This window comes from Sphaerodactylus townsendi, linkage group LG07, assembly GCF_021028975.2.
Source record: "Sphaerodactylus townsendi isolate TG3544 linkage group LG07, MPM_Stown_v2.3, whole genome shotgun sequence".
NCBI classification, from domain to species: Eukaryota; Metazoa; Chordata; class Lepidosauria; order Squamata; family Sphaerodactylidae; genus Sphaerodactylus; species Sphaerodactylus townsendi.
In genome coordinates this window covers 103,104,633-103,132,621 of record NC_059431.1, presented here as the reverse complement: position 1 = coordinate 103,132,621, position 27,989 = coordinate 103,104,633, and the positions used below count along the sequence as shown (strand labels likewise).

The 27,989-nt window shown below is 43.2% G+C and overlaps 2 protein-coding genes across 4 annotated transcripts in view; one reads left to right on the top strand and one right to left on the bottom strand.

Moving 5' to 3' along the window:
* The window catches only part of LOC125437206 (protein regulator of cytokinesis 1-like), a 33,519-nt gene extending 13,992 nt beyond the window's left edge, over positions 1-19,527 (top strand). Inside the window, exons 7-14 of one of the 2 annotated variants that reach the window (XM_048504633.1) lie at positions 388-535; positions 827-963; positions 1,639-1,734; positions 2,270-2,410; positions 3,589-3,678; positions 7,413-7,511; positions 12,304-12,405; positions 17,267-19,527. In XM_048504633.1, coding sequence (XP_048360590.1) covers positions 388-535; positions 827-963; positions 1,639-1,734; positions 2,270-2,410; positions 3,589-3,678; positions 7,413-7,511; positions 12,304-12,405; positions 17,267-17,338 — 885 coding nt within the window. In that variant the 3' untranslated portion in view covers positions 17,339-19,527. The remainder of the gene's footprint in view (positions 1-387; positions 536-826; positions 964-1,638; positions 1,735-2,269; positions 2,411-3,588; positions 3,679-7,412; positions 7,512-12,303; positions 12,406-17,266) is intronic. The other variant, XM_048504634.1, reaches the window with a different exon arrangement.
* A 2,396-nt stretch (positions 19,528-21,923) lies between these two features.
* The window catches only part of LOC125436163 (protein FAM166B-like), a 29,888-nt gene continuing 23,822 nt past the window's right edge, over positions 21,924-27,989 (bottom strand). The window contains exons 4-5 of one of the 2 annotated variants that reach the window (XR_007245009.1): positions 26,888-27,082; positions 21,924-22,670 (exon numbers count right to left, since the gene is read on the bottom strand). Coding sequence is in view for 1 of the 2 variants with exons in the window: in XM_048502882.1 (XP_048358839.1) it covers positions 22,573-22,670; positions 26,888-27,098 (309 nt within the window). In the remaining variant the exon portion in view is untranslated. Of the gene's footprint in view, positions 22,671-26,887; positions 27,099-27,989 lie in introns of both variants that reach the window. The other variant, XM_048502882.1, reaches the window with a different exon arrangement.

Sequence of the window (27,989 nt, the reverse complement as noted above, 5' to 3'; positions counted from 1 at the left end):
AGGTAGGTAGGCACTGGGACCCAGGCGGAGCATTCTATAACAAAGGTCCGGCATGCTTTGTTCTGTGGCAGAGGAATATACTACCCTACTATCGTCTGTCTTTGGAACAGAGTATAGTTACATTGAAACTAACTGGGAAAATGAAAGTCAATTTCAGCATCTTGATGTTCTATTTCACATGAAGCTTTGTGTTTTTTAAAAACTTATTAACTTACAATAATAATTTCTGTTTATTACGGCCTGTATTACAGTGTTTTTCCCCTAAAGGAATTTGTAGCTAATGTGTAAAATCCCTTTGATGACAGAATTTGGCAGTAATAGAAGCAATAACTGTTAACTGCTGAATGGGATGGCTTTTGCGACATGCTTTTCCTTTCCTTTTTCTAGTGGGAAGAGCTCTTGCAGAACCTAGAGGTGCAGAAGAAGGAGCAATTGAAAGATCTCACTTTGAAAGTCAGGCAGCAGCTTGATAGTTACTGGCAACAGTGTTTTTATAGTGATGAACAGAGAGCTGCATTTCAGCCTTTTTTCAGTGGTAATTCCTGCTTTACCTTTTATCTTTTGTGTGCATATTGAAAGTTTACTTGCTGAATGGCCTGCAAATGACAGATTTCATGACTTGAAGGTATTTAAACCGATTTCGTAATTCCTATGAAAAAGAACCTGAACGGATGTCTGCTCTGAATGGTGGGGCAATCCACTTGTCACACTTGCTGGGCTGGAATGAAAATGATTGAACCAACCCCACTAGAGAGAGCCTTTGTTGTCGATTTGCCACGTCTAGTCTCCTGCCTTACACAAACTGAAGTTTGTTTACTTGTTCCAGACAATTTCACAGAAGACTTGTTGAGTCAGCATGACCAGGAACTTCTGAAAATGAAATCCATGTTTGAGAACAACAAACTGATGTACAACGGTGTGCACCAATGGACAGCCACATGGGACCGTTTCATTGAGCTGGAGGTACGCTCCAATGTGTGTTTAAAGATATTGTATTGAAGATTGGGGGACAGAATTGAAAGACTCAGTTATGGACTCTCATCCATGTTGAGTTTATTTACAGTCATTTGACCAGTGGATAAAAACCCGAGAGGATGGTCCATACATAAACAGCAAGGTTACAATTTTGTTAACACCAACCAGAGATCTCTCCATTCTACTGACTATATATCAAAACTTAGCCACTGCGTAAGAAATAGTAAAATCCTTATCCTCAAGTAAAAAGTGAACAATAAAATCATCTGGTCTAGAAATTTTGGTCAGCAAGGATGAAATCAACCAATTTCTAACCTCCCAATCAAAATTCAGTACAATAAGTGCTGAATTTTTCTGGGGGGTTTTGCAGCATTTTCATATTTTTAGTTATGATAAATTCCATGCAACATAAGCTACTGTAGGAGTTTCTGAAGCATTTACAAAAATGACATTCTATATATTGGAAATGTACGACATAATCCCTGTTACGCGTTGGTGCCAGCACTGGTGATCAGTTGTTTTTGTTTGAAACATTCAAAACTTTCAGTTATTTGTTCCTTGGATATAGAGGCAATGCTGTAGGAGTAGCATTAAGGTTTACGTTGCTCTGGATAGTAAGTGAATTCTTTTTTCTAATATGCAACCTTCTATGCTTGCACTCAGAAAAAATCTACAGATCCCAGCAGACTACTGAACAGAGGGGGTACCTTGCTTAAAGACGAGAGGGAGAGATCAAAGCTCCAAAGGCAGTTGGTAAAAGTAAGTGCGATTTGGACTTGGCCACAGTGAGTGTCTGTAACTTCTGGTATATAACCTCTTATGTAAAGAGCGTAACATGGACGAGTTTCAGATGTCTGTCCAAGTGATTTTTAAATTTAGCGCACCTTGTAGTTCCTAGCTAACTACAAGTATCAGTACAGTATTGTACATATTGTAACAGTGTTTAAGAGTTCTGCTAGTACTTCCATAGAATCATAGAGTTGGAAGAGACCACAAGGGCCATCCAGTCCAATCTTCTGCCATGCAGGAAACACACAGTCAAAGCACTCCTGACATATGATCATCCAGCCTCTTTAAAAACCTCCAAAAAAGAAGACTCCAAGGCAGTGAAATACTTTGAAATGTGTTAAATTATTTTCAGCTGTGACATTATACCTGAATGCTGTAATTTTATAATATCAGGTGCCTTTCTATGCGTGTAGCTCCCAAAGTGGCACATTTTAAGTTTTGTACGTTTTGACATGAGTCTTCCTGCAGCTGACTAGATACCTGACCAAGCTCTCTTTACAACTAGTTGAGTGAAGACCTCAAGAAAAGCATTGAAAATTGGGAAAAAGAAAATGGTTGTGATTTCCTTGTCAACAGCAAAAGATTTTCAGAAACCATAGACCATCAGTTGGAACATCACAAGGTTAAAAAAGATCACACAAAAATGGTAAGTCATTTTTGCACAGTAGAGCCATTTCACCAAATTCTAATCATGGCTTGAAGCAAGGAATAAATTCTGACTACCATTAATGGTGGTGAATCATCAGTGTGAGCAATAAGGAGCCCAGGGAGAAAATCTGGTTGATGGGGTTGACTGGCTTTTGCAGGCCAGGGTTACAGTTGGGTCACAGTTGTCACACAATCACACAGGCCAGGGTCACAGTTGTTCTCAGTGGTTGCGACTTCTTACGGGAACTTCACTGGCTATCTTTTGTTAGTCTGGTCAGACTGTTTTCACTTGGCTACACAAATGCACATCTGGTCTACACTGCAGGGTTGGCTGGGCCCATAACCTGAAGGGTAACTGGTATATTTGGAATATATAATCCTGTCAAGCAAAGTAACGAGCGGAAATGTGGATTGTGCAGCACATCAAATTAGAATAGTTTATCTCTCAAAAGACCAGCCATTTTACCTCAGAAGTTCATAAAAACATAAGCAGAACTTTACTTAACCTGAGAGAAAACCTATACATTATAAACACAGTATCACATGTAATAGTTACGTGCACTGTACAGTTTGGTTGTGTTACAATATCTTTTAGTCAAAGCACATTTATATATCATTTGGTTTAAGCAATATACAGAGCATCTCTTTTAGTTAGTCAGTCAGGCAGTCTCAGAGTGTGTGAGGGAACAGAACACTACCAATGGATTTTCACTGTCACCTTTAGAATGTTCGTGCAGCTTCCCAGAATTCCATGCTGCTGCTGCATGCAAAGCAAGGCTGGAAATTCCAACAGTAAATCATCAGTGTGAACAATAAGGAGCACAAGGAGAAAATCTGGGTGATGGGGTTGCCTGGCTTTTGCAGGCCAGGGTCACAGTTGGGTTGTTCTCAGTGGTTGCGACTTCTTAGGGGGCTGCAGTGCAGGGAAGATGTGGATAGCTGTTCAGGGGCTGCAGAACAGAGGTAGGTATTGGAGCTAGTGATGTTTCTGCATTGAGTGTCGGCAGCATTCTGGATGCTGGGCTAATCTGCAGCGTGTTGCTATCTTAAGCCCTAAGTGTTGGTCCTTTATCGGTTTTGGTTTCTAAATGAGACCCATTTATGAACAGGGCAATTTAGAGTTTTGCTAATGCGTAAAGCATCGTCATTTTAGAGTTCAAACCTCTTGTGTTGCAGTTTATGAACAAGGATAAATCAGCAGTGCCAAAATCAGCTGTGAAAAGAGCTGCAAGTCCATCTGCATCACCTGCCTACAAGTTCCGCAAGGTAAAATGTTGCCTGTTTGAAAGATGATCTGGTAATAACTTGATAGCGGAAGTGGCAGTATATACTGTTGTGACCCTCAGCAATAGAGGAGAGGCAACTACTCTCTATACCATCCGACGAAAGATTCTGTCCACGTTGCCTGAATCAAGTAGAAACTTTAAATCACACGATCTTCTTCTGTCCTGAGTATTCAAATGTGAGATACTTACTACCACAACTCACATACATAAAGCACTAACCTGTCCAGCTGACTTACAAATGAACTTACTTCTCAACAACAAAAAACAGGAGACACTAGAAAAGACTGCTAAATTTCTCCTGCAAGTGATTGCTGTATGGAATCAAGGAAAACAGAAGGGAACATGACCTGTTTAATATTTACCCACTGCATCACCTCTATTTTTTATTCTGTATGCCTAATAAAGGTTACTGATATGATACTGTTGTGACTGTTAGGGTAGGTTCCACCTCTCCCTGCAAGTGACCAATGAGAACTGACCAAATGTTGGTGAGTGGACAGCTGCAAAATAGTGGTTGCTGGTTGGCAGCTAGAAAGTTGAGAGGGAAAAGAGGATGTCTGAGTGAAGCTGAGGCAAAGATCAGTTTAAAGATAAATGACCAAAAAAAAACAATTTGTGACAAGATTCCAGATGTTGGAATGTGGAAGAAGTGTTCAGGTTCAAGGAAAATGTCTTCAGTGTTATGTTCATACCACAAGTAAAAGTTAATTCCTTGTTTTTTTTCAACCTGTGTGGGAAAGAAGACCACACATACCACAGTCAAGATCTTGGTCTGTTTTAGGATCTGATTAAATAGTGGCAGGGTGTGAATAGAACAGATTATGAGCCCCCCGTTCCACTAACTCAGTGGAGTGTTTGAGTGAGGGCCTGTTGTTAAAGGGAACTGAACTACCCTGTCTGTTGATGCCTCTGTGAGTAAGAGCCAGAGAACTGAATAGCGAAAGGGTCATAGCTCTCTAGAGATTAGAAAGTTTAGAAATCTAACAATGTGCAATGGCCCAATCTACTTGTAACCCTGAACCTAAAAGAGATGTGTAGAGGGTGGTGGACGCTCTGTGTGAGTGCAGAAGAGGCATTGCAACTGTCTGTAGATTGGTTGGGGTGTGTTTAGGTTATCTCACACGAGACTGTGAGGGAGAAAGCTGCTCAGCTGACCAGATCTCCATCCAACCTAGCTTCCCTTTCTCTATCCCCTAAACCTGTCCATCTGAATAGCCCTCACCATAGACCTTATCAAAGGAAATGCCCCCTTGAGCAGTCTGATTTTAGTCTCCTTTCTTTTGCTGCCCTTTGAGGTTTCGCTTGGGCATTCCCCCCCCTCCCCACCTTGCCCTCACCTTAGGAGTCACAGAGACCAGTACCTTAACTTGAATACTTGAGGACTGAAGGGTTTAACTGCTGTACCTCCACACCCCCACACCCCTGCAGGGATCTCTGGGCATATATGATGAATTGAAGCAAATTGTGGGTCACTGCGCTGAAACTAAAGCATTCAAAAACAAGAGGAAAATTATGAACGGAATGAAAAGCATGTGTATCTTATGCTTCTGCAGCAAGCGGAGCAAAGATCCAAGCAAAACAATCAATCTGCACATCCGCTTTCTGTCTCAGAATGTTGTACTAAGGTTTTTGAAATTTGAATGAATGGTATTTATTGCATTTTGCATGATGTAAGTCACTCTAACCCTGTGGGAGGAAGGGCAACATATACATATTATAAATAAATGAAGCCTATATATACCCTAAAGGTTGTTAACTTAAGGCAGGCTGTTTATTGTTGGAGTGGCAAGTAGTCAGAAGTAGTTTGTTACCTCGGTTTATTTGTGTAGGGTCTTCCCCATTGCAATTCTCAGCACCATGCGTTCAAAATGGGAGTCCAGGTATTAACAAGAATGGCTTCATGTTCTTTCATGGCTAGAGGCACAATGGCCAAGAGCTCTTCCTGGTGTCCAGAGATTTTAGATCTTCCCTTTGTGAGCTCCCTGACCAAGATGTTAGGTAAAACAGTTTGTCATCTTCTGGATAGAGCAGAGCTGGCTGTATATGTATGGCTGTGAATTGCCCTTTGCCTGTGAAGCTGACTCTTTCCCCTGTATTTTTCCCACCTGTTAACCAGTGGGAAAGTACTCTAAACATGTCAAGAGTGCAGACCTAATTACTGCAACTCAGACATGATTCTTGGCGTGTGGGACGTTTTTTTTCAGGGTTGGTTCTTTTTTTCTGCTCTCCGTCAAAGTGTGCAAAATTGTTCTTTCTAGGAGGAGGTTTGTCCTTTCTCCCCTGCTCCTGTTGAGAGATTAGTGCTTTGAATTAACTTCAAGCTTCAGGTTGTCTTGTTCAAGGGATAGTTTTCTTCTTCCCAGCCTTAGTTATCCAGAGCTGCTACTAGAAGAAATGAGAGACTAGGTCCAAATTGTGAGACGCCTCTGGTCTGGGAGCCTTAATTTCATGAGAGCATCCCAGGGGATAGGCACACACAATTTGATATATTGTCAAAGGCTTTCATAGCCAGACTCAACTGGCTGTTGTGGGGTTTCTGGCCTCTGTGGCTATGGTCTAGTTAGTTTCAGCTCCTAATGTTTCACCCGCATCTATGGCTGTATCTTTAGGTGCGTGTCACAGTGAGATGTGTCTCACTGTGACATGCCTCTGAAATTGCCAGCCATAAAGGCAGGCAAAATGTTAGGAGCTGAAACTTCCAGACCAGGGGTAGGGAACCTTTAACACTCAAAGAGCCATTTGGACCCGTTTTCCATGGGAAAAGAAAACACTGGGAGCCGCAAATAATTTTTGACATTTAAAATAAAGATAACACTGTATACATTGGGGTTTTTTACCTTTTACTCCGCTCATTCTGAGAAGCGCATGGATGCATCCGCCCTGCTGCCTGCAGGGCGGGCAAGGATGGGGCCAGTGGCTTGGCCTTGCCGGCCGCCGGGAAAGCACCCGCCCGGCTCCAATGGGGCAGGCGAGAGGGGAAGCCTGCGGCGTGGCCCAGCCGGCCGCAGGCAGTTGGTGCGCCCGCTCTGCTGCCTGCAGGGCGGGCAAGGATGGGGCCAGCGGCTCGGCTCGTGGAGCCACAGTGCAAGGGCAGAAGAGCCGCAGGTTCCCTACCCCTGTTCCAGACCATGGGCACACAGCTTAGAAAATGCATAATAGTCAGTACACGCTATTTAAAACTGTGACTGTCAGGGAAGTTATCAGGGAAGCTGCCTTGTTGAGAGGCAATAATTAGCCAGTGAAGATTAAAATGTGGTAAGCCTGATTTTGTATTACAAGTGCATACATACATACATAAGCCTTTATTGGCATAGTCAGAAAAAAGTTATATTACAAATGCTAAGATTGCAGGGGTGAGGCAATGTTATTTGATCGTTAGTCTCCAGCTAACTCTTGCTGTTCGATAATGGTAACTTCCTTGTCAAACAATCAGCTGACTATTCTGGTAAGATGCTCATACTTCCAGAAGTTGGCTTTATCAGGTTTGGAGTTGAAACACATACCACTGGCTTTTCAGTTGCTTTTAGAACAGGAATGTGAGACTGATGTTGTTCAAAGTCAGTCATTCTGACATTCTGGCTTTCGTTGGCATCCCTGAGAATATTTTCATGAGACAGTTTATGATTTGCGCTGGAATTTCAGCATTCAATGTGTTGTTTGTCACAGCTTTGGAGGATCGCGTTTCTGATGCTAACTTGAAACCCTGTCTTGCAGGTAAACGGAGGTACTAATCTATCTGTACTGAAACCAAGTAATTGCTGTAATCTCGCACTCCAAAATACTCCTGGTGGCAAAAAGCCTGCTCAAATCAAAGTAAGTAGAAAGCGTCAAATATCTTTTTATAATGACATTTCAAAAGCAAGCATGGGGTAGAGTTTGGTGTAATGATTAAAAGCAGTGGATTTTAATCTGGAGGACCAGGTTTGATTCCCTCTTCTTCCACACGAGTGGTGGACTCTTATCTGGTGAATTGGATTTGTTTACCTTCTCCTCCACGAAGCCTGCTGGGTAACCCTGGGCTAGTCACAGCTCTGTCAAAACTCTCTCAGCCCCACCTACCTTGCAAGCTGTGGGGAGAGAAAGGGAAGGAATTTGTATGCTGCTTTGAGACTCCTTACAGGAGAGGAAGGCAGAATACAAATCCAAACTCTTCTTCTTCTAGTAGTCATGGGATGGTGTTTAGCAGATGATAATGAATAGTGCAGATCTGATCCTTAACTAGCAAAGTCTGGACTTACCTGAAACCATGATGGGGAGCCAGACAGCAGGAGTTATGGCACTTGTGGCAAGTAACCAGCCTCATGGTCCTTCCTATGCCAATCAGGAATTATGTATAATTCATTCTTCCCCCTCCCCCCAGTTTCAATATAGTGCTTGTTCCCCAGCTCTGTAGACTAGACATAAGACCATTGAAGGTGTGGGGAAAGGAACTGGAGAATGGGCTTAAGACCCCATGTCATATTTTAGAGCTGACTTTTAAAAAAAGATTGCCTGGCCCTAGAGCGCCAAGAACTCAGAAAGGATAATATTTCCATAAAAGCTTATTTGTATCTTCTTAACCATCCAACTTTTGTTTGTTTACTCTTGTGTCATCTGTGGGTATTAACACTATTTAACTTGCGTATTTTTAAAGTATATTGTTAATACCTGAAGTCTTTGGTGTCAGGAACTGAATGGAAGTGAAAAGGAGGGCAACTCTTTGTTCTGTGTATCAGGGTAGAGATCAGCATTTTTTTTTCAGCCTGCAGACTCCTTAGGGAATTATGACCCAGGGGGAGGCACACCCACAAAAAGGCTACCGCAAGAAGTACAGCGAGGTTATGCACCTCTCTGATACTCTTAAACATTTCAGGCAAAAGCCCTTTTTAGCAGGGTGCCTTCTAAAAACAAACATATTACTTTAAAATAGTTCCTTGCAACATCTTTGCGTTCCAGGACGAACTTCTTGGTGAACTGTGATTACCAAAAGGCAAGTGCAGCTCAGTGTCTTCAATCGATAATATTTTAAAAATGACATTAAAAGATTAGCATTGCCCCTTCCCCCATCGTGAAGACTGCCCTCTCTGCTTATATCTCAAACAAGGATGCATTCTCTTAGATGCTAGGAAATCTCCTTTGAGGATGAACTTAATGTTTTGGTGAGAGGAAAGGGAGCATAGAGCGAATCTTCAAGATCAAGCAAGCAAGAGGGCCAGAGTTTCCATCCAAGGTGCTCAGCAAGGCTGCCAAAAAGCACAGGAGGTTAGGCCCGCTCAGAGCCCTACTTTAAGAGTGATTCAGACTCCAAGGAGGAAGGAGAATTTATAACAGGGAGCAGCAGTGGTGTAGTGGTTAAAATCAGATGTACTCTAATCTGGAGTAACCGGGTTTGATTCCCCACTCTGCCGCCTGAGCTGCAGAGGTTTATCTGCGGAATTCAGATTAGCCTGTACACTCCCAACACATGCCAGCTGGGTGACCTTGGGCTAGTCACAATTCTTCTGAGCTTTCTCAGCCCCACCTACCTCACAGGGTGTTTGTTGTGAGGGGGGAAGGGAAGGAGTTTGTCAGCCCCTTTGTGTCTCCTACAGAAGAGAAAGGGGGTTATAAATCCAACTGTTCTTCTTCAACAGAGGATGAAAATGAGGAAGAAATCCAGGTACCTGAGCAAATCCTCAGATGCTTTACAACAGAGAGCTATCAGTATATTTTTTCCAAAACCTTGTCTGTCCTTTGTTTAAAAGAAGAGAAAGAAGGGATTGAGAAGGCAAAGAAGGTGACCAAATCTAGACACAATGTGCAGAAGGAATTTTTCCAAAAAAAACTGTTGCAGGCAAAAAAGTGTTTCCATTCTCTGAATTTTTTGAGGACCAGCTCAGGGCAGAATAGGAGAAACCCATGGCAAACAGAGAGTACCAGGGTTTATTTAAAAACCGTATAGCATGCCTGATTATGCTAATGAGCTCTTGCGGGTGCCATGAGTGGATATACTGATTACAGCCTTCCAGACATCAGGTCTAGTAACTGAAGATGGTAAGGGCAACATTAGAGATCCTCCGGGCAGAAGAACTGGCCGCCATTACAGCTAACTGACATCTTCTCTGCCTTGGAGCCCGGCAGGTGGGCTACCACTCTAAAGCAGTGGTTGCAGCTTAACCTTTCCAAGAGGATAAACTCTTTGGACAGCCTCTTAACTAGATCTTGGCAGAGAACTGAGATAAGTTCAAAGCCATGCCAAAGCACCTAAGGATAGACATCCTGGCTGCACCTTCCCTCTCATTCCTACCATGCCTTGCCAAAGTTTCATATCGATTTTCGTAAGCCCATGTGGAATCAACTTTGTCAATCCTTCAATTACCTACTTGAAATACTTTTTTGGTTTTTGTTTTCTAGATATATATGTATTTTTAAAAAGTAAATTTAATACGTTCTAAGAGATTTATGTTCCTATAGACTTCACAATGTGTTACTAACTTAATACTTAAGGAGGACGACTGTGGCGAAACGGGCTTGCTTTTGGCTGGCAGGCCCTATTTCGCACTCTGCACACCCCCAGGAGTTACCGACTTTTCCTGGGGAGGGCTAACTTTCTCTTTGGGTATGCTGCCACCACCTGATCATTTGAGGACTGCCTGCTGGGGAAGATCAGGATTTCCCAGCTTCCTTTCCAACTGCACGAGGCCCCTGCCTCAGTTTCCCCTTGGTTCCCCTCTCCTGGGTTCCACAGGGTAGACTGGAGATCCTGGAGGAAAAGCTGCTCAGCCTTCCTCTACCTCCTGTTTAAATAGCGTGTCCAAGACAGCGGGGCATACGTGGTACAGAGAACTTTCCTCCACAGCTAAGGTTTTAAAAAGTATTTATTAAAAAGAAAATGATTATCATATGTTTTAGCACACACCAGATTTAGCAAGGGTTACAAAATAAAAGGAGATAAAACGCAAATCCTCTTTTCCTATCACTAATACATACCCTGGCTAAAGATGGTAGAAAGCAGGGTAGGTCCTTAAAGCTTAAAATGTTGCCATTGGCAAAGAGCTCACATTACCTGGCTGAGCACATGGTCCAGAAAATGGCAGCCGCCTTCCCAGTTCAGGCAAGAGCTCTGCTCCCCTCCAGAGAGACCTGAGCCAAGAGACCTCGCCCCTCTCTTCCCCTCAATTTATCAGATCCCAGACCCCACCCTCCTTTGACCAGGTCAGGCTGGGTCAAGATATCATTTCCCCCTAGGTCAGGTAGCATTTCCTGATGTTTCTCTGGGATTTCTAAGTCCTCCAAATCTCTGGTACCTGGTTGGAGAAGGAGAGGATGAAAGAAAAAGGAAACTGAAGCGGGGGGGGGGGGGGGGAAGGAGCCATTTCTCCACAACGACTATAAATAGAATTGTACATTGAAGTAAGTTAAGAAACAGCATTTAAAGAAGAGAAAAAGTGAACCTCTGAAGGAAGTCACTGAACCTCTCAAGGAATGCTGAACTGTTTCTCAAGGAAGTCAATGTTGATTTTTTGTTACTTTATCATTAGTATGTTTTGTATGTTTATTCATCTGTATATTTATGTGTCAAAGTGTGGGACTCCATGTATTAGTCCCTGTACAGTGTATGTTATGGTTGAATAATAATTTTAAAAATTTAAAGTAAAGAAGGGATTCTCCAGTAAAAAAATTCCAACACCACATGCGAGTTTAACAAAATAAATAATAAAATCTGAAAAATCTAGATTGGAGTCTAGTGTCACCTTTGCATCTGACAGAGGGACTTTTGTTTCTTGAAAGCTTGTACCCTGGAAATCTTGTTGGTTTGTACAGTACTAGTGGCCTCTAGCTCTTCTACTGCAGACCAACACAGCTGCTGTCTGAAACCATATTTCTATAAGCTGTTCGACAAGCAAGCGTGGAGGCTGGGCTTCAAAATGTGGGGGAATGACGTGGTAGGGTGTAAAAGTACTTAAAATGAAAACAATATGCCCTATATGTTATATGGTGCAGGTGAAGAACAAAAGTCAGGGAGAAAGCAGAACAAACTCAGTTCCTGGGGTGCTGTGTGATTTCCGGGCTGTATGACCGTGTTCTAGTAGAACACGGCCATACAGCCCGGAAACCACCCAGCACCCCAGTGATTTCGGCTGTGAAAATCTTCGACAATATAAACTCAGTTCCACTTTTTAGAGGAAGAGTTGGAAACTCTTGTGTAATTGTGAAATGCACTCTTTTGTATTTGAAGAAGAGTTTGGATTTTGCCCCACCTTTCTCTCCTTTAAGGAGACTGAAGGTGGCTTACAAGCTCCTTTCCCTTCCTCTCCCCACAACAGACACCTTCTGACGTAGGTGGGGCTGAGAGAGTTCTGAAGAACTGGGACTAGCCCAAGGGTCACCCAGCAGGAATGTAGGAGTGTGGAAACACAGCTGGTTCACCAGATAAGCCTCTGCCACTCGGATGGAGGAGTGGGGAATCAAACCCAGTTCTCCAGATTTGAATCCACCTGCTGTTAACCACTACACCACGCTGGCTCTTGCATAGAATCTTTCCCACTAATTAAACAAGCGGTCCAATTCAGTCTTAAGGGGTCTTAAAGATTGTACTTAATGTAATTCGAGACAAATAGGTGTAATCACAATTAACATTTTGCAGACTCCTTCCAAAAGCATTCCTCTAGATTCTCAGCACCGACCACCCTTGGAAGAGTGCGAGGAAAGCACACCAGACAGTGAACTTAGCTATTCATATTTTACGGTATGTCTCTACTGTGCTTTCTTAATCTCATCATTTTATAGGAGATGAGTAGAGAACAGACTAAGGGGAGATTCGGAGGCAACGTGTCAGCCGAAATGATTTGAGACTATAACAGAATAACTTTCGTTCCGATCGGAATTCCAACGGCTGCAAAATTCATTAGCTCAGTAATGGCCTAATGTAGACTGGGGCTTAACAGTTTACCAAAGCTGACTGGGAGAGCGGTTCACAACAACACTGTTGCCTTGTGTTATGTGCTTGGGAGTTGACCCAAAATGATAATCCAAGCACGATGGCTAATTCTAAGTAGACTTACAGAAACTGTTGGCTTTGAAGTTAGTTCACCCATTCATTTGTTGTAAAATAACCTATTTTTCAGCCCTGGCCCCCAACTGATATGAAATTCTGGTGATGTTTGAGCCAGTTCTCTCTTCTACCCATCATATGTTTATGTATAAACAGAATCCCGTTATGCACCCACCTATGCCCTATCAAACATTAGCTCTGCTTTGATGACATAACCCCTTGCTGCTAAATGTGGTTACAGAAAGGTATTCACTTATTTGGAATCTGGCCATGATGTCTGTCTTACCAGTTGATTTTTCCTCTCTTTCTTAAGGGTACCCGAGTTCTCCCCCAGCCTCCCTACTCATCTTCTCCGCTGTTGTGTACTTGGTTTCCAATGTTCTGCTTGTCTGCCTCTCCCTGAATCCCCCTGAGTCATTCTTGTGCCACCTCCTGCTCTCTAGAACTGCTACTTCCTGAGCCGTAGAGCAGCTCACGCCAAGATCTCCCTTGCCCCAAGCTCCCTTGCCCCCCTCCTCACGCCCAGTGCTCCCTCCTTTTTCAGAAGTCTCCTTTCCAATATACTTCTGTGACAGCCGCAATGATAGGAGCTATTGCTTTTGGCAATTCCTCTCCATTTTTACCTCTTGATGCTTCTCAAGAGTTCATGTTGGAGTTGTTTTAACATGTAACCTCCTTCCAGTTTTCTTACCAGATGTGGCTGCTAAGCTGGTGGCCTCCACCCTGCCAGAATTATTCCAAATGGCTCACTGACACCTTATACTTATGTGTTGATATTTTGCTTACCTTGTTTGCACCCCACCTTTCTCCCCGCTGGGGACCCAACATGGCTGACACCGATTCTCCTGCCTCCATTTTATCCTCACGACAATCCTGTGAGGTAAGTTATTCTGAACGTGCCTGGTGTCTGATTGGCCAATGGTTGCCCAGCAAATTTCCATGGCAGAAGAGAAATTTGAGCCTGGGTCTCCCAGTTCCTAGCCTGACACTCTAACCTCTGTGCAACAGTGACATCGCTGCTTCCCACCTTTACCTTTGGACAGTGATTTTGGTGCAACCCAGCCCTGCTCTGAGGGATCTCTTTGGAGATGTTGCGTTCCAACACTTTACATGTTCTGCCCTAGCACTTCTATCCCTCATTCTTTCTTGACCTTCAGTCTAGTACAGTCGGGAGAGGGTTTGTGGGAGGAGGGGAATTGTCTGTCTCCCCCACAACTTGGCAGTAGCCATCCTTCAGTTATTGATTCATTTGCCCCCACTAGTGCTCAGCCCTGACTTATTTTTTTTCTATTTGTTATTCTTGCGTTCTTAAGCAACTGAGTGTCTTTGGACAAAGTCAAAAGGTTTGCCTGACTTGGCTCACTTTCAGTATGAGCTAGCTTTCTCTGTCAGCTCCTCAGTCAAACATTATCACTGTGTTACTGTGATCACTCATTCTAAGAATTCCTCCTCTGAGATCTGCACTGCTATCCCCTCTGTGGCTGACCAAAACAGCTTTGCTTTCTTCAGTGACAGAAATGAGTCGTCTACTGCTATTTCTCTTCCTCTTTCCTTTTCATACACTCCCACCCAAGATTTTCTTGACAAATAGCAGCTGTGTTGTCCTTTTATTTGCTCCACATTCCTCCGATCCCATTCCTTCTTTTCTGTTCTTCACTCCCTGCTACAACAGTTCCTCTCCTCCTAGTATATAGGAACATACCAAGATCTCCCCCTTTTTCAAAGCCTTCCAAATGACAAGCATCAGCATTCTTCTTGTAGGCCAGGCAGTGCAATCTTGGCACCTGCTCTATACTGTAGCTACTGAAATCATTTACCGCTCTTTTATTTCAGACTTTGTAAAGGCCCTCCTAAAATCCCTTTACTGGCTTCTCATTCTTTTTTTATTTCCAGAACAAAGCTCTTCAACGCCTTCTCCCAGCTTTAACCTTCCTTCCTAACTTCCTCCCTGTCTTCTCCTACCAGGATCTGCAACCTGAGGTTTTCCTGCATTGTCAGGATTCTGTCCTTTCCCTTGCACCCCTATGCATGAATTCCCTTTCTGATGTATGTATGGTGCTATTTGTCTTCAAATCCCTAACGCTCATTTCCAACTGGTTGTTGTGGGTTTTCCGGGCTGTGTGGCTGTGGTCTGGTAGGTCTTGTTCATAACGTTTTGCCTGCATCTGTGGCTGGCATCTTCAGAGGTGTGCCACAGAGAGAAGTATGTTACACACTGTGTCCACACTGTGCCACACAGCCTGGAAAACCCACAACAACCAGTTGAATCTGGCCGTGAAAGCCTTCGACAATACAAAGCCTTCGACAATACACTCATTCCCAACTTTAACCAAGTTCTAAATATAGCTAATGACATTTATCTACACCAGGAGTCTTCAAACTATGGCCCTCCAGAGGTTCATGGACTACAATTCCCATGAGCCTCTGCCAGCATGGCCAAGTGGCAGGGCTGATGGGGAATTGTAGTCCATGAACATCTGGAGGACCATAGTTTGAAGATCCGTGATCTACACCTTGTTCCCCCAGAGTAGATCATAAATCTGCTTGGAGTAGCTCTGTTTTTACTTTTTGCCTGTTAGACCTGGTCTAACAGGCAAAAAGTAAAAACAGAGCTACTCCAAACGGATTTATGATCTACAGGGTTGAACAATGATCTACTCTGGGGGAAACAACATTGAATCTCTTGATCTGTGGGTGCAGGATTGATCATCTTTCCTGCAATTCCATCTGATTGTGGAGAAGCTGATTACTGGGATTCTAGGGGACATGTGGTCTAACAACCACATGGACCATAAGGCTTCAGTGAGATGAAATTGCTGCTTCTTACCGTTCTAGTGCTAGCTTTACTGATGGAGGCCCATTTTACTTTCCATTAAGTGCAGCCTCCCAACCAGCATGGGTTCAGGCTGGTCCCTCACGACCCAGGAATGATCTTTCTAAGTGTCGGAATGAGCAGCTGGGGAAGGGGAATGTGGCTGTTGGTGTCTTAAACCGAATCACTGCAAGATCCAACCTTAGGTTGCCATATACACTGGTTCTGTGAAAACTAGACAAAGGGCTCTCCCTCAGTGGTGTGAGCATGATTGGCAAACCTGAAAAGCAGTCCAGAGTTCTATTTATTTTAGCTACTTCTATCCTACATTACTCCCCAGTGGATTTACCCGTATATACTCATGTATAAGTCGACCCGAATATAAGTCAAGGCACCTAATTTTACCCCAAAAAACTGGGAAAACTTATTGACTCGATTATAAGTCTAGGGTGGGAAATGCAGCAGCTACTGGTAAATTTCAAAAATGAAAATAGACACCAATAAAATTACATTACTTGAGGCATCAGTAAGGTTAAATGTTTTTGAATATTTATTTCAAAGAAAAACAGTAAACTAGCTCTGTAAGTAGAAAAGAGGGTCAAAAGAACAATATGGTCTCAACAATAACTTTAAAAGTGCAAAAACTAGCTCAATCAGCAACCAAGCTAAAACACAAGAGTTAAAATCCTTCAAAACTGGATTCCTCCTCCTCATCGGTATGTCCAAATGTAACCCAACTTAGATTTTAAGAGGGATATTATCAGAAATGGAAAAGGAGTTCAAGTCTTTGACAGCATGATCCCACCTTGTGACCCTTAACATTCACCAGACTTACAACAAAAGAAACCTTAAATCTGTTTTCTGTTTCATAAACAATAGTGTGCAGTATAACAATGAAATATGGCAAACCAATACAGAAACAATAATCAGCATATAATAGTTATGGCCTGCTATGCAAAACAGACTAGCAGGGTCTCAGTCCTTTACAGTTTTCTCTAGCTGTGTCCTGTGGCACTGTTGATGGACTTGCAGCTTTGCTGTTCTTTGCTGAGCCCTCTCTCCTTATTGTCAATCCTTCAAGGGTAGCCCTGAACTATACAAAAACAGTTCATAACAACTGAACTCCAGCTACAGGCCTCTTAACAATTCTGAGGAAAATAATATTTATATAGCACCTATTATAGCATTTTATAACAGGAAACCAAAATACAAACTCATAGCCAATCAATATCAACACAATATCCCTTCTCAACAATTAATACAAACATTCTCATACCTGAAATACAGGCCTCTTAACAATTCTGAGGAAATGGAGCCTTTCCTTCCTTACATGGAAAATCTGAGCTCTTTGGCTCCCCCTAATGGACCCTGGATTACACAAACAGAATTTAGCTACATACAGTTACCGTACATGCTTGAGTACAAGACCCGAATATAAGTCGAGGGGAGCTTTTTCAGCATTAAAAATGTGCTGAAAAAGTCAACTTACACACGAATATATATGGTTAATTAAACTGAAAGTAGTCAATGCCTGGGTCAATTCCCCTAAGCCGTTTGTTACCCGTTATTCAAAAAGGCTTCGGGGCATATGGAGTTGGGAACAACAGGTAAGAGGATTGGTCATTATTTTATAGACCTTAGCAGAAATACGAAGAGGCAGTTACAGCAGAACTTATTGTGACTCCTTGTGTTAGCTCTACTACTTCTAATGAAGAGTGTAACTCTTTCCTTGAATCATTACAGAAAGACCTGTCAGTGAAATCCAGCGGTGGCAGAATTTTTAATTCTACGTTCAAGGAGAGCCCCAACTGGTGAAATGCACTTCGAGGACCATTGCCTGAATAATTTTTTTAAATTAAGTATTAAAAATGCACATGATGCCTTTTTTGTATATGAATAAATATTATTTTTCTTGGGGGAAAAACCCACTAAAGTTTCCTGACAACTTTCTAAGGAGAGTAATGTGAAAAACTGGAAAAGGCTTCTTTTGGAAGAGAACTGGATCTAATGAAAAATGCTCCATGAAAAGGACTATCTGAAAACAGCTAGACGAGAGTCCAGTAGCAACTTAGAAGTCAATAAGATTTTCAGAGTGGTATACGCTTGTGAGAACCAAGGCTGCCTTCATGAGATACAAGTAGGAATGAAGATCTTAGTCCTCATATCCCAGCCAGAAGCTGGGAGAGATATTGCAGAAAAAGGAGACAGAAAGCTCATCTACTGCAGACCAACACAGCTACCCTCTGAAACTTCAGGAAAAGAACAAATTTGCCAATATTTTTTCCCGAGGCTAAAAGACACAAGCTGGGTGTTGTGGGTTTTCCAGGTTGTATGGCCGTGTTCCAGTAGCATTTTCTCCGTAGGAGAAACTGGAACATGGCCATACAACCTGGAAAACACACAACAACCTAGTGATTCTGGCTGTAAAAGCTTTTGACAAGACATTTACCTGCCTAATTGTTTAGAGGGAGGGATTTTTTCTCCTCTATTTCTTCAAATAAGCCATCTTATTGAATTGTAGCACCTCAAACTGCAAGTGAGGTACAGTTGCTATCATGGGTGATTCCTTAACTGTGGAAAATACTGCTGAGAACTACTTGCAGTGAAGACCGAAGGGTGGACAATATTTAATTGGAACATTTAAATAAGGCTTTTTTAAAAACAGCAGTTCCATACTGTAGAAAAATGATTATGGGCCTCACAAAGAGGGTTCTATCTGACTCCGCTGTATACTCCTCTGCTTTCCTTCTTCCTGACATACGCCACAGTCTCTCCTTTCTCTGCTTCCTTCTCTCTTTCACCTATCTACCTTTTAGATGTTTCTTCCCCTACATCTTCAGCTTTTCCTCCTCTTCCCCTTCAGCCTCTCTCCTTTTTTATCTACCTGCTTATTTTTTTCAGTTTTACCATCCTCCCTTCTTCCTTCCACCCATCTTTTACCCTTTTCAATCATGTTTCCTTCCCCTCCCACACACATTACCAAGGCATAGCAGCTCGTTGCCTAGCAGCTCCCAAAATGGCCCCTGAGAGCTCTCCGCATAATCTTGTGAGAGTTTCAGTAGCATTATTATAGTATCTGGCAGACTTTGCTTCTGTGACTCCGAGGGTTTTAATCTCTGCAATGTGTTTTTTAATGTCAGATTTTTTTGCAAACCTGGGTCTTCTCCCAACTTTGTATAAAAATCTCACAACTGTCCCTGACCACACTGTAAGTTTTTTGGTCGGTACTCTAGAGCCAGGCTCAGAATTGGATATATGCAGATAGAAGAAAATGGCAGCTGCTACAGGCGGAACTTTCTGAGAGTGGTAAACCTCCTTGGGATCCTATAACCATTTCCTTTGTGCTTATTCCTTTATATCCCACCTATCTCCCCCAGTGGGGTCTTGAAGCAGCTTTACATTGTTCTCTCCATTTTGAAGAGTGTCGGGATTTTGGCCAGATCGGTTTTCAGCTGCTGCCGTTCTTTTAGCACCGTACAATGAATTCAGAGGACCCACCCATCTCTGGACTAGGGCAGTGGAATGGACAGAGCAGTTTGATACCTTTTATTTTAATTTTTTAAAATTATAATAGCTTTGTAAATTATAGTTTATATATTATATGTAGAAGGTTATTTTTAACTGATTGTACTTTTCTGGTTGTTAGCCACACTGAGACTATAGTCAGGAAAGGGCAGGATATAGGTATAAATACTTTCTCCCCGGCTTTGCTAAAATACATTGCCATTCTAGTTAAAGTTGCATGGCTCCTATTTTTTCAATATGACCAAACACAAAGCTAATTGAATGACTGCAAGGCTCATCACTTAAATAGTTTTGATAAGTTAAAATGCTCCAATTGAACTGGGGGGACAGTTCAAAGAAAAAATAGTTTAAACAAAGGCAGTTAAGTATGAACAAGGGGTCTTATTTTTAAGTCCACAGATTTGTATTGCTTTTGCTTATTTTGGGGACCTCATGCCTTGTATAGGTAATTTCTGTTAGTAAAGTGAGCTGCACTGTCACAAACATAGCAAAGTCCTCTTCTTCCAGGGGTTCAGTATGTATGCAAGAAAACACCTCTGGTTTAACGGAGGGGAATGGGGAGAGACCCAAAATAGCTGGAAAACAGTGGTGTTCCTGCCTAGGGACAGGGGGTACCTTATGTCCCCGGGCGCCCCCCATTTGGTCACGTGGGGGGCGCCAACATTTCAGGGTCGTTTGTGCATTTTTAAAATTTTAAGTGTTTTTTCACGTTCTGGCCTGCAGGGGGCGCATTTTTAAGGCTAGCGGCACCAAAATTTCAGGGTACTATCCAGAGACTGTCCTGATGATACCACCCAAATTTGGTGATGTTTGGTTCAGGGGCAGCAAAGTTATGGACCCCCAAAGAGGGTGACCCCATCCCCATTGTTTTCAATGGGAGCTAACCTGAGATGGGGGCTACCCATTTGAGGGACCATAACTTTGGTCCCCCTGAACATAACTTCACCAAACTTGGGTGGAATCATAAGAATAGTTAACAGATGATACCCTGAAAATGTGGTGTCACTAGCTTTAAAAATACACCCCTTCCAGGCACCCCAAGAAATTTGCCCAAGATTCTTTGTTTTGCAGTGACTTTGCTCCATTGTAGCCAATGGGGAATTTCTGAGTGTGTAGGCAGGCTGCACATTTTTGAAGATAGAGGCAGCAGACTTTCAGGGTGGCTCCAGGAGGGCTCCTGGTAATAGCATCCAGGCTTATTTTGTTTCCTTGCTCCTGCACATGAAAGCCTGTGGGCTGAGTTCTCTCAGAACTCTCTCAACTCTCCCGCCCCCCCACTCCAGAAGCAAAGCTCACCAAGCTTGGATGCTATAACTCAAGGCCTCTTGGAGCCACCTTGAAAGTCTGCCACCTCTATCTTCAAAAATGTGCACCCTGCCTCAGAAATTCTTCATTAGCTACAATGGAGCAAAGTCACTGCAAAACGAAGAATCTTGGACAAATTTCTTGGGGTGCCTGGAAGGGATGTATATTTAAAGCTAGTGACACCAAATTTTCAGGGTATCATCTGTTAACTATTCTTATGATGCCACCCAAGTTTGGTGAAGTTATGTTCAGGGGGACCAAAGTTATGGTCCCTCAAATGGGTAGCCCCCATCTCAGGTTAGCTCCCATTGAAAACAATGGGGATGGGGGCATTCCATTTAGGCGTCCATAACTTTGCTGCCCCTGAACCAAACATCACCAAACTTGGGTGGTATCATCAGGGCAGTCTCTGGATGATGCCCTGAAATCATGGTGCCGCTAGCTTTAAAAATGTGCTCCCTGCAGGCCAAAAAAAACACCAAAAATACCCCCCCCCCAAACCCAAATACCTTGCATTCGCATTTGTTCATATTTGGGCAGGGCATAATCGGACAATTTTTGTCCCAATGTGCCCAAATTTGCCCAGATTCCAGCCGAATCTGCTATTTGTTTCATCTGAATGTCCAACCCTCAGAAGTGATGCTGTTTCAGGGTGGAGGAGAATCCACCCCCAAACAGCATCAATTTCAATTTTGTTTTAACTGGGGACCCCAGATTCTCCCTTTACGGTAGATTTAAAAGAAGAATCTGAGCTCCCTAGTTTAAACACCATTGAAAGTGATGCTGTTTGGGGGTGGATTCCACTGGAAGTGTTTTGTGAGAGATTATGCTGACATTTGTTTGGTAAATGTTTTGCTGGGGGTGATTTGTGAGAGATTTACATGCTTAATACCCACTTGCACTGGCTTGGAGTTGTTTCTCAGGCTAACAACCTACCTCATAGGGTTGTTGTGATTAGGAAATTAGGAAAAGAGTTGGTGGGGAGAGAGCCATGTATGTTTTGCTGGGAGTGGGAGGTGTTTTGTGAGCTGGTACAAAAAAATCATTGTTTGGTCATGGTGGAAGAGGGTGGCCGCCCATACGCCGGGGGGGGGGCGGGGGCGCCAAACTCAGGTTTTGTCCCCAGGCGCCAGTTTGCCTAGGTACGCCCCTGCTGGAAAACAACGTGCTCCAGAAGCACAGAGCAATAACAAACAACTGGGAAATCAACCTGCTTAAGCCCTTGAGAGCTTCGATAATTTTGGAGAAGGAGAGCTGTTGGCGGGTAGGGGAACTTCCAAAATGATTTTCATGGGCCTCTAGCTTTTCTGTACAGTTAAGCTCTAACACGTCTTCTGTGCATTTTATGAGGGATATTTAGGACTTCTATAGAGGTATAATCCCCTTTGTTACGGAAAAGCCTGCTCAATATTCTCACTGACGTATTTTGAAAAGGACAAACCTTAAAATCCAATCAGTGAAAGGACATGAGACAACAGTTACATTATCAAATGGCTGCAAGATTCCACTTCATGTCATAAAGTCACGATGACCTTAAAGTGTCACCAACATGCACAGGAGTCCTAAGAAAATGCTTTTATTAATCACATGCAGCATTTTTCCTGTTGACATGAATCGTATAATTCTGCATTTGCAACATTTGTATTTTTTTTTCTATTTGAAGCACTTGCCAATAAATCAACATGCTTCCAGGTTACATTTTCAAGATATAAATAACAAAGGAGAGCTAGTTATCAGCTATATTGTGAATATTTCTTTCCAGTCTTGTTTGGTATCATTTCCCTTTCCACCTCCTGGCTACAGTTGCAGCCTAATTCCTGGAACGATCTTATGGATTCTACACAATCGGTGCTGTCTCAATCTTATGCAGCCAAGCAGATTTGCAGGTGAGGGCGCAAGATGTCAATGGAAGCAAGCAGGTGAACATTTTTCATAAGAAATGCTGAAAGACTGTCCTAGCATTGTTTTTTAATACACCGGGGAATGTTTGTGATGCATTTAACATAATTTCAGTCCAGCCCTAGTAGACGTATATATCTTCGTCTTCTAGCTCCACACATGCAGGTATGCTTCCAAAGACGTAGGGAGAATTAAAATGACTTCAGTGTTTCAGATCCAAAGCTGATGCCAAACTAAACATTTGTGCCGATCCCAAATTAGTGCATGCATGCTCTTTTTCAAACACGTGCCCTTTTACGAAGGCTCTTAATTCGCTTTGCTCACATGGGAGAAGTCCAAATGACAGACCGCCACTTTCCTGCTCTCAGGATACCTCTTGTGCTTGCTCCCCAGGTCTTTCCAAATGAGAACTTATGTCCTGTTTTGGAAGAAGAAAATACCTTAGGGTAACCAAGCGGATAGTTTTCTTTACTTCATAATTTCGTTTGGCAGAAGCTAAATGTGGACTCTGTGAGCAGATCTTAAAGTTCTCTCCCACCCATGCCCCCCCCCCTTGCCCAAGCGTTTTTGGTAAACAACATTTCAAATAAGGCATGTTATTGAGTCATGGGATCAATAGGGCAAATTAAACATTAAATAAAATGCCTCATGCCTGCAGTTCTAAGGGGGAGGGGAATCTGTGTGTTAACATTGACTGATGTATACAGATTAAAAACTCTGCTCATTCTCCTCCCCCCCCCCCCCACTTTTAGTTCTTGCCTCAAATGTTTTTTCACACCTACTTAGGAAAATAAGCTACACAGAAATAAACGGCAACTGGAGCCAAATGGTGGAATGTTCCTTGTCTTTGGGTTTAACTTGTTCTAGGTAAGAACATAAGAACAAGCCAGCTGGATCAGACCAGAGTCCATCTAGTCCAGCTCTCTGCTACTCGCAGTGGCCCACCAGGTGCCATTGGGAGCTCACATGCAGGATGTGAAAGCAATGGCCTTCTGCGGCTGTTGCTCCCGAGCACCTGGACTGTTAAGGCATTTGCAATCTCAGATCAAAGAGGATCATAAATCGACTTCTCCATAAATCTGTCCAAGCCCCTTTTAAAGCTATCCAGGTTAGTGGCCATCACCACCTCCTGTGGCAGCATATTCCAAACACCAATCACACGTTGCGTGAAGAAGTGTTCCCTTTTATTATTAGGTACTACCGGTAAGATTCATCTCCATCATCTTCTGTGGAAGAGCAGGAACGTCATGGTAGGGGGAGGGCCCAGATTGACTGCTGTGAGAGGGGAGAACTGAGCAAGTGGTTCTTTGTGGATATAAATTCTCATATGAAAACTCTGTGCTGGATCCAGCCTATTAGCTGCTACTTTAAAAAAAACCCTCTTGGGGCTGAGTCAGATACGGAGCTACATCAAATGCAGCCTGTGTAGAATGTTGATAGTATAGGTGAAGAATTAAACAATATTTTCAGTCAAGTATACAGACAAGGTGGGAATGAACGGGTTGTAGAATGGAAGCTGGCACATTTAGGGGCGAGTCCTGGAGCGCTCAGAACCCGATCATAGGCATCAGACAGTTGGTTACCCTAGACAGAAGTGAAATACAAATGGTTGTGGTGGGTTTTCCAGGCTATGTGGCTGTGGTCTGGTAGATCTTGTTCCTAACGTTTCGCCTGCATCTGTGGCTGGCATCTTCAGAGGTGTATCGCAGAGGGATGTCTGTTTTCTCTGTGATACACCTCTGAAGATACCAGCCACAAATGCAGTTGAAACGTTAGGAACAAGATCTACCAGACCATGGCCACACAGCCTGGAAAACCCACCACAACCAGTTGAATCCGGCCATGAAAGCCTTTGACAATACAGTGGAACCTTGGTTTTCGTTGGTAATCCATCTGAAAAGAATCGATGAAAACCGAAACTGATGAGAACCGAGGCAAACTTTTCCATAGGAATCAATATAAATCCAATTAATTTGTTTTAGGCACTCCAAAAAACATACAAAAAACACATTTTTGGTGAATACACATAGTGTTTAATGCTGAAAACAGTAACAAACAATAACACTAGGACCAGCTTCAGACCAGTGGACCAATGTTGCACCAGAAAGCTGTCCAAAGAGGTCTGTTTCTGAAGCCTCTTTAAGATTTGTCTGAAATAGGGCAAGACATTGTCAATAAACAAGTTGCAGACACGTCCTGCAACAGCTTTGTCCGGGTGATTTTTCTCCACAAACCCCTGCACCTTACTGCAAATTGATGAAAACCGAGACAAATTTTTCACTGAAAAAATCGATGAAAACCGAAATCGATGAAAACCAAAGGTAATGAAAACCGAGGTTCCACTGTCCATTGAAATGCAAATGTTTATTTGTCACCTTTGTTCTTCTGGGTAGCAATGTTTTGTTTAACTTGGGCTTCTACCGCTCAGTGCTCTTGGGGTGTGGCAGTTCGAAGCAAAAGCTGCCCTCCCCAACCTAGAATGTCACCTGTGGTTAAGAAGAGGGCCCCTGGCTTCCTCCCCTTTGAAGTGTCAGCTACCAAGTTTAGCTTGCAATCCTTGCACAGGTGTGAGTTTATAGACAGAATGCTGAGACTGCTTCCCAATGTCACAGCTACGATGTTTAGCACGTAACATCAAGCTGTTGTTCTGCTGAAGCATTTTTGAAACTGTCCAGTGTGTACCTATATCTTTAAAGAACATAAGCTTGTACAGTTCTGACCTGGAAGCTGAGCAGAGTCAACCCTAGTTAGTACTTGGATGGGAGACCGCTAAGGAATACCAGGATCATGACGCGGTTGAAGGCAATGGTAAACCATCTCTGTTAGTCTCTTGTCTTGAAAACCGACAAGGTGGCCATAAGTCCACTGTGACTTGACACACACACACACCACCTTGTAGATGCGGATGTATGGCTTCAATTACTCTTTCATGGAAGTTGATAATATTAGGTGCCTCCTCAATACAGCACGATGATATTTTTACATCAAAATCATAGCGTTTCACAATTGTTTTAAATATTGTATTGTCGAAGGCTTTCATGGCTGGAATCACTAGAGTGTTGTGGGTTTTCCAGGTTGTATCAGGAGCAGCAGTGGCGTAGTGGTTAAGAGCAGGCGCATTCTAATCTGCAGGAACCGGGTTTGATTCCCCGCTTTGCCGCTTGAGTTGTGGAGGCTTATCTGGGGAATTCAGATGAGCCTGTGCACTCCCACACACGTCAGCTGGGGGACCTTGGGCTACTCACAGTTCTTCTGTGCTCTCTCTGCCCCACCTACCTCACAGGGTGTTTGTTGTGGGAAGGAAGGGCAAGGAGATTGTAAGCCCCTTTGAGTCTCCTGCAGGAGAGAAAGGAGGGATATAAATCCAAACCCCTACTCCTACTCTTGTTGTTGTTAGAATAAGGAGCATTTGCAAGCCCACGACCTACTTCTCAGTGGAGATGATAAAGTTTGAACGGCATAACAGCAGGCACAAAACTCCTGATTTATCTAGCATGGTTAAAAGTTTGGACCAGGTAGGGTCGCCAGGTTCACCCCGGCCACTGGTAGGAAACAGCGGGTAGGGTAGCTAGAACCAGCTTGGGAAACTCCTGGATATTTGGGGATGGAGACTGGCGAGGACATGGACCTCAGTGGGGTATGATGCCATATGCCCGTGGTGGCGAACCTTTGGCACTCCAGATGTTATGGACTACAATTCCCATCAGCCCCTGCCAGCATGGCCAATTGGCAGGGGCTGATGGGAATTGTAGTCAATAACATCTGGAGTGCCATATACCATAGAAACCACCCTCCAAAGCACCCATTTTCTTCAGGGGGAACAGATCTCTGTAGTCTGGAGATCAGCTGTAATTCTGGGAGGGATTTCTCCTGGAGGCTGGCATCCCAAGACCAGGGGATTTCTCTGTTTTTGTGCAAGAATTCTCTCTGCTTCTTGTGACCTTTGCCATGATGAAGGATTCTGAGGCCACAGATTTCAGTCCTGATTAACACCAACCGGGGGTTGTCTGTAACGATTTCAAGTCCTAGTTTCTGATTTCTAGCCAAATCAGCCATAGCTTACAGGGTGGGGAGAAAGCAATGCAGGTTATGAAGCCATAGATCCAGTGGTGGGATTCTGCAGGTTTGCACCTCTTCGGCAGAACCGGTTGTTAAAATGGTGCTTGTAAACAACCAGTTGTTGAATTATTTGAATCCCACCACTGCATAGATCCTTAATAACAGAAACATTTAAACTACACATCCCCTTTTCTTGGCATGAAAATTGTTAAGGGCAGAAGTCCTTTGCTTGCTAATGTGATCAAAGACAAGGAAAAGATCAAACAAACAAACAAACAAAAATTTGTCAATGGAGTGTCTGAATTCTCCTTTGCAAAAGGGGAAGCAGTGCCCTTAATTCTCTTTGTCTGGTTGTGTGTGGATACAATCCTTACCAAACTATATTTTGCAATTTTTTCACCTTACCTAATGGCTTACCTAATGATTGGGATATGAAAGGGGCAAATGAATTGACCTGAACCAAGGACAAACTTTATTTCCTGTTTGGCTTTTAAGCTTCTCTGGGGAATAGATTAAGGTTTTTAATATGCGTGGATTAAACCAAATGGAATAGCAAATTCATACTGTCATACATACCCGGAATGTAGCCAGTGTAATTTGGAAGGAGGTTGCAGTCAGTCCTGTATATCAGTTTGCCTTGTTGTTTTCGAAGTTTCTCTCTCTTCTTTGGCGCCAAAAATGGAATTCCTTCTGTGTTTCGTGCTTTTTCTGCTGTGGAGATGGAGATATTGACGGTCCTGGAGAGATCCTTGTCAAGCGGCAGACCAGGTGCTGTAGAAGAAACAGACTGACAGAAATGAGAATAAACTGATTGAACAGTCCTTTCTCTCTACTGCAGCCTCAGCTGTACAAAAGCTTTCTGCTCCCTTAAATTACTCTGCAGATCCTCTCTGATTCAACATTATGTGTGTGATGATCACCCCCTCTCCTTTTTCAGATCTTCTATGAGCCACTAGTTTAAGGCCTCTGATTAAATGCTCACACCTAAAACAAAGCTAGGAGTGTATGGCTATACTTGCACCAGTTCATCTCCAAGTACCCACACTTCTCTCTCTCTCTTCCTCCTCCTCCTCCTCCTCCTCTTTCTGCCACCAAGTAACAGCTGATTGTTGGCAACTCCAGAAGGTTTTCGAGGCAAGGAACTTTCAGAGGTGGTTTGCCATTGGCTACCTCTGCGTTGCAACCCTGATATACCTTGGTGGTTTCCCATCCAAAGGCTAACCCTGCTTAGATTGGGCAAGGGTTGTCCGAGTCAGGGCCTTGTCGATTAATTTGACATAATTTAGTGACTGAGTGAACTGTGAGTACAGAAGGTCCTGGCTTGAATCACTGCTCTACTATGAAGTCACAAAGAAGTGTCCTTTGCAGAGGCGTAGCTCCAAGAGGACAGGGGGGGTTGCACAATGCACTTCTTCTCGCACACTTCTCCATCTTACTTTCACTGTGCCTAGAAGGAGGATGGGTGCTCCATGCATCCGTCTCCACCCAGCTAGAATAGGATAGATTAGTGAATCTGTCTACCTACCTTTCTATCCAGAATGTTCACTAATAAATACTCTTTTTATTAGATCAGAAACTACAAATGACTCTGACTTTTCTTTGTGCCAAAGCTCACTTGCAAGCTCACACACGCACGTGCGCAGGTAAGCTTACGCTGAGCTTAGCCACCAGAGAGCCC